Consider the following 6,626-nt stretch of genomic DNA (forward strand, 5'->3'; position numbering starts at 1 on the left):
TGTGTGTGTGTGTGTGTGTGTGTGTGTGTGTGTGTGTGTGTGTGTGTGTGTGTTGGGCATCGCCACGCTCCAGAGAGGGATGGGTGAAATAGGTGTCACTGCCTCATTTCTCCGACTTCATTAAAAAATGGCAAATGACAGCAGACACAACACGGGACAGACGTCTGAATGAAGCCGGTGATAGATTTAGCCACACATCAAGCACCAAAAGGCTTTCTAACCTTTTTTTGATGATTCTGCATAGAAATTAGAAATGGAATGGTGGGAGGAGTGGTGCATTCATGTGGGGGGGGGGGGCGAAATGGGGGCACAGTGAATTTTAATCCACCGATAAAACAAAAGCTGCTTTTCGCTTTCCATCTGAGATCTTTTCATCCTGTTTTCAAGGGCGAAGGAATCAAAGACGAGATGATTGCAGGAGGGTCGCACATCATGCTTCTACAATGACAATCAAGATTCCGTCCCCTGGCCCATACGGACACAGCGATCCGCGATTAAAATGCACCCCGTTTTTGAGTTTTGGGAGATCAAACATTGCTCAGCCTTCTGGCTAGCAGCTTGAAAAAATCACACATGGCGTAGCCATTGTTGCGGCTCCACATAACCAACCAGGAAACCACAGCGGAGCTGAGTTTAAAAAAAAAAATATATATATATATATATTACTACAAAGTAGCAAGTAGAATTTACAAGAAACGAGACATTTTGTCACACAGTTATTCCTCACACTTTGTGCTTCAAGTTTTGGGCTTCAGTGTTTTGCCGTTTTTCTGAATAAGATTTTGTGTAATCATGTAGCTGCAGAGCCTCTGGTACACTTTAATAAATTCTCATTAAATTTTCATGGAGGTGCAGGCTTAATAAGCAGCTAATCAGGGCAAGAAAGCAGCTGCAGGATAAGGAGTGCGACTTGCCCCAACTTCACAGCTTGCCATTATGTCCCCTCATCGCCCCCATACTCACACTTGCATTATTCGACTGGCACTATGTGGCGAGGCGAGGTGTTATGAACGTTTCGTGGTGAATAATGAATGGGACCCGAGGGTATGGTGGACTAAGTCTTTTCATGCCGGGGTCCTAAAGTGTAGCCCCGGGCCGTTTGCCTTGGCAGAGGCAAGCTGAGCTGCTGCTGCTCTCACAAGCGGGAGCAATAAAGATTGGGAGCTCTCTGATACGGGGGTCTGCCTCAGCATTCTTTTCAGGGTTCACATCACACGTAGCATTGCAGTCGTATGAATAAACTGCAAAAATCAAAGAAACGGGAGCAAGGAATGTGTCCTACCAAGAGATCTTCAGGTCATTGTTCCATAAAGGAACAAAAATCAATACCAAAGGAGACATTAGGATAGGTACTTCCTCACAGCAAGGAAGCTATTTACATCGCATGTATTTATTCATTGATTTTACCCTCTTCTATGAGTATTAGATTGATCACTGGTCTGTGTTGAAAAAGCATAACATTAAGTCAGTGTGCACATTAACAGCCAGACATGCTGTCATGAATCCCAGCCCCATCTATCCAGTTGCCATTTGCGATTGATGTGTCATCTGCAGGTGGCTGTTGCCGAGTTTTGTAAATGAGACCATAATGTCATTTTGCTCCATTGAAATCACGGTGATGCTTTGACACGAGGAGCCTAAAGTGACTGTGAATGTCGAGGTACAGGACATTTCGTCTCATCAGTGTAACTGCCCACACACTCAACCAGGCATGGGATTGGTGCGAGGCAAAGGTCAGCGCCATTGACATCATTAAAATGTGACAACATTGCAGGCTCTTGCTGCTATGGACAAGCACTGACTTGTGAGGGGGGGCAGGGGGGATATTCCCCCCAAGCTCGCATCAGAGACCTGTCTATCTCTGTGTGTGTATGTGTGTGGTCTGAGTAGACAAGGCCGGATGGAACATGTGTGGGTGTGAATCATGGGGGGACTGGATGTAGACACAGACACCGGCCGGCTCGTCCACTCTTTGGCTGTATAGTCTGACTTCATACCACTTAGGGAAAGCAAGCAAATAGATACATGCACACCCATTCATGATATATGAGCTGTGACCATCATAAATTAAAGCAATAAAATGTAACAAAAGTAGGCTCGGCGTGTTTGAAAAGCACAGATGGGTCACAGGCTGGGCTGTCGTTTACAACCTGTGTCCTTCTCATTCACTTCCTCTTGACAAAACAAGGAAAAGACTGCGACTCATTTGAAGGAGCTGTAATGGAAGACCAACTGGAAGAAGCTCCAGTATTTCATCTCCGCGCAAACAAAGATATCCGTCGCATCCACCCCCCACTTCACACTCTCCTGCTCTATGTGCATGCGGGTCCCCAGTCAGCCAGTCCTCAACTGCAATGACATGTAAACACAGCATTTCAACCTTTGCCACTTCTGTAGCCTCAGTGTGGCTTCTGACCCACCCAGCAAAAAAAAAATCCAGGGATCGAAAAAATTCACCAAAGACAAATTCATAACAATGCTAAAAGTACTTATGCTGTATTTAAAGTGAAAGGTTGGAAGGAGTTGCAGTGTGTTGACAGCAATTTAAGAACATCATGAGAAATATTGCAGGTAAAGTGTATATGACATGTAATGTGAAGCTCCTGTGTTAAAAAAAAAAATCTTCCAAGAACAAAAATGATAAAAATGATGCATGACACTAGTGGTCCATTTGGTTAATTGCTGCAAGTTAAAGTTATTATTGTTATTATCTTACACGTCCCACCTCAGCCATGAAAAGGTACAAACCAATCTGCATAATTAGTTACTGGGAGGCCAAGCAGCCCTAACGAGACGAATAATTTGAATGAATGCCCTGAGCTGAACTTAAATCAATGTTTTTATGTTGAGCAAGCAGCTTGCCAAAGTGATTGGTGGAACATGGGGGAACTATTAACCATCAAACAGCTAACAGGCAGATAATCAAGAGGCTGATGCGTGGTCAGGGAGGATGACAGACAGACACACACACACACACACACACACACACACACACCCACACACATAGATGTGTGTGGGTGTGTGTGAGAAATCTAATGATGGAAAGAGGGAGAGAGAGCGAGAGAGGACACATTTTAACATTTATTGGTTCCATTTTTCTATGAACGCAAAATGATCAAAATGATTCCCAGTAGTTGGGGAAAAATGTAGTCTTTTATCTTTACTTTGCCTCAAGATATATGTCATTCGTTCTTCAGGAGCTTTAACGGCATCACGTGTTCACAATGGACTCATTGGAAGATTTATCCTCCCTTGCGTAGACGGTTGTCCACGCAGATTAAAGCCTGGCTCATGCATCCTAAAATAACCTGACCAGACTGCACCTCATCATCTCCAATTCTCGACCAGGCAACTCCCTGATGATGCTCGATATGGTCTTGTGTCATTGCATTTGAATCACTGCACAAATCTTGTCATTGTTGATTCGTTCATCGGTCCTGCCGATCGGAAAGTACCGCGCAGTGTGTGGACGTAAAATACCTTCTGTTGCATAGTTGTGGTCGCGAAGGAAGCTGCTGTTAATTTTTCGGGTGTCGCTCTCCTCCTCCATTGAAAAATCGGCTGCTTCGAGATCCTGACAGCGGCAGACCTCTCTCCCATCCTGGCCCGGTACCGTCAGCAGGCGGACCGTGGAACCAGCGGTGCGCTTGTCATCGCTCCAGATCTGCGGCGGAACTACTGCGATCAAATAGTCGACTCACTCAGGTGATGTCTCCCGCGTCAAGACGTATCAAACGGTGCCCGGTGGCGCTCCTAGTTTATTTTTTTTCTTCAATCGAAACTCTTTAAATAACGTCGTCCTCTACTTGACGTTCCTCTCCAATGAATGATGCGCCGCCCCCCCAAAAAAGGAGGAAAAAATGCCAAGCGAAGGTGCAGCGGCTCAGTCGTAAATCTCTCCTCCAGGATTTGACTTTAGGTCTTGGATGGCTCTGCTGCCCCCACAGAAGCAGCGGGGCGGGCGAGATTATGCGTCAACACGGCTCGCTCACGTTTGCATTGCCACATTCGCCACCTTTACGAAGGTTACTTTACAATTCCTCCCACTCGAACGCCGTCGTCTTGTTTTCATTCACTGAGATGACTCACTCTGCATGCACATAAACGCGCGCACACTCACGTAGGCTCGCGCGCACGCCGCTGCCTCCGCACTTCAGCAGAGGAGGACCCCTCCCATGCAGGCTGACACGCGCTCACAAACTGCAAATGTGACGCGCGCGCAATCTAATACAGTATGCTGAGGACTGCTTGTCACGATAGTGCGTGTTAAGGTGACAGCAGCCTTATGGTCTCGTAGCAGGTTGCCTCTTAAACCCCGTTAGACAATTTCCTCCACCCCTCTGCAGGGGCAACTACTGTCACTGCACATTTCTAAAACTGAGTAAAAGCGCATGACATTTAAAATGAATTCATTAAGTGAGGGAAAATCAAAAGATGGCGGCGCAGCGGCAGTTACCTTTTGGGGTGAAACCTTGAAAGTCTCAAAGGCACCTTTGGGTGATATTAACTTAAACGTACCTTGGGTTGGCGTTCACTTGATTCAAATACGGTACAGTAACAGAACAAAAGGCAAAACAAACTGCTTAGGTTTAGTGTAAACAGAAACCGATTTTGACATTTTAAAATGAAACATCGACAGAATAACTCTTCTTTTTATGAAAATGTACCAGCAAGAGTTCGTCTTGTACCAGGAAATGAAGGATCCAGTCAAGTGCAACAGTAATATTTTAAACAGTGTGATTCTGTGCTGTACAGCACATTTGACAATAAAGTTGTATTCAATTCAATTCAATTCAATTATGATGACACAAAAACACCACTAATGGCTTTTGCTCCATAAATTCTGGGTGAGTCTGTTTAAATTCTACTTCTAGTTGTGTTTGTTCTGTCCTTTTGCCAGTAGACGACATGTACTCTGTTTGCAGACTAAAGGTTTAGTGCCGAGTGCAAGTATAGCGCAAAGTGGAAAGTAACTGCGCACACGGGTGGAGTTTTCTTGCATTTGGTATTTTGAAACTTTGCACAGGTCAAATGGTGCATAACGGGACCGTTCCTCATTTGCATCAAAATCAGGGATGGTGGAGGCACAGTACGCCCGAGTACACCGTGCTTGACATTGCGGGACCAGAAATAGACTCGCTGGGGTTCATGCCAGACATTGACAGGTAAACTGCAAAATCTCCCCTTGTAGATGATGTCATCAACCATGCATGCGATGTGGGCAGTTAGAGACGGCCTCGTACCCAAGCAAACCATTCTCTGAATTGTTTAAACTGTGTCTTTGTGAAAAGAAGATTGAAGATTCCGTGATAACTAATGAGTCTAATTTATTCAATGAGTAGTGAGTTGTCTCCCATGAACATTAAAAACATGCAGACTTAACCACAGCAACAACAACCCGCTTACTCCACACTGATACAAGCAACATTTTCATTCCACATTTTGCAGACGATGTGCATGCACCCGTATTCACTTTTGATTCACTCACTAAAGATGAATGAATATCCGTGGCAGTGTGCAAGGCTCTGTTGTCACTTTTTCTGAAGAGACGCATGTAACTGTACTGTCGCATGTAAGAGGCAGGATCCCAAGAAATGAAAGCACAAAAGCTTACAAACCAGACACGGTAGAAGAACTTGTTAAGAAAGGAGGATGCAGATAAAAACAAGAAAAAAAACCCAACAACAAACCCAGACGCTGATTAATTAGATTAGTAGGGCTACTGTCTGCACCTCTTGAAAGAAAGATCCCATTTACAGTTTAATCACGCCTTCTCCTGGACGTACCATAGTCTTTGGTGGCTCTTTGTGTATGTGAGAAAAGCATTTGTGTGAGCATCCCTGCTCTTATCGACTCATTTAAACCTAAATCTCTTGGCTGCCACAAAGGGACGAGGTATCACCTCTTGCGCTAGCCCCCAGTGCACAGCAGCAGCAGTAGTAGCAGCAGCAATAAACGGATTGAGACCCCCACCCTCACTTAAATGCATTAGCTCTCTAATCCACAGGACCATTTGCACATCAGATCCTCTGCTCTACTTCTAATGGGAATCTGGCTGTGAAGAAGGCAGGCCCCCCCCCCCCAAAAAAAAAGCTGCACCTTCCTACATATGCTATTTTACACACCATCACCCTGCACCTTCTCTGGAATACATTACAGGGCATTATCCATGCGGGGAATAATGAAAGCTGGAGGAGAATTGTGAGGTTGTGTGCTTCCCTCCAAAGTCATCGGCTCCCCAAATGAAATTTGCAGAAAAACGCTTCCATCCTTGACCTCCCGGATCTGACTGAGTGGTCCGCGGTGTTTCCCGTCTCTATCAATATTTAAACAGGAACTCGAAGGGACAATAGAGATACTCTGCCACTACTGAGGAATCAGCTGAGTTCCAGTTGAGCTGCACAACTGAATGGAATTGAAATCAGTTAGACAATGTGTTTAATACAAAGGAGTCACACACTTGAAAGGTTCATTTTTTCTTTTTTTTTTTTTTGCCAGAGGTGAGCGGTTCGGTGTGTGTGACATACAAATAAAGGGCAGACGTGCATGTGAAAGGGACAGTATTGTCTGTGTAAATGTTGCTATCAATGCCGTCTTTCTCTGCACTTATGCGTATATATATATAT

The 6,626-nt window shown here is 44.9% G+C and overlaps 1 protein-coding gene across 2 annotated transcripts in view; it reads right to left on the reverse strand.

Annotated features, from left to right (window-relative positions):
• The window catches only part of ppp2r2ba (protein phosphatase 2, regulatory subunit B, beta a), a 40,453-nt gene that overhangs the window by 17,072 nt on the left and 16,755 nt on the right, over positions 1-6,626 (reverse strand). The window contains exon 1 of one of the 2 annotated variants that reach the window (XM_019892248.1): positions 3,481-4,260. The exons of the other annotated variant lie outside the window; for it this stretch is intronic. Within the exon in view, the coding sequence (XP_019747807.1) occupies positions 3,481-3,550 (70 nt within the window). The 5' untranslated portion in view covers positions 3,551-4,260. Of the gene's footprint in view, positions 1-3,480; positions 4,261-6,626 lie in introns of those variants that run through there. 2 annotated transcript variants of the gene reach the window in all.

This window comes from Hippocampus comes, unplaced genomic scaffold, assembly GCF_001891065.2.
Source record: "Hippocampus comes isolate QL1 unplaced genomic scaffold, H_comes_QL1_v1.1 scaffold203, whole genome shotgun sequence".
Taxonomy (NCBI): domain Eukaryota; kingdom Metazoa; phylum Chordata; class Actinopteri; order Syngnathiformes; family Syngnathidae; genus Hippocampus; species Hippocampus comes.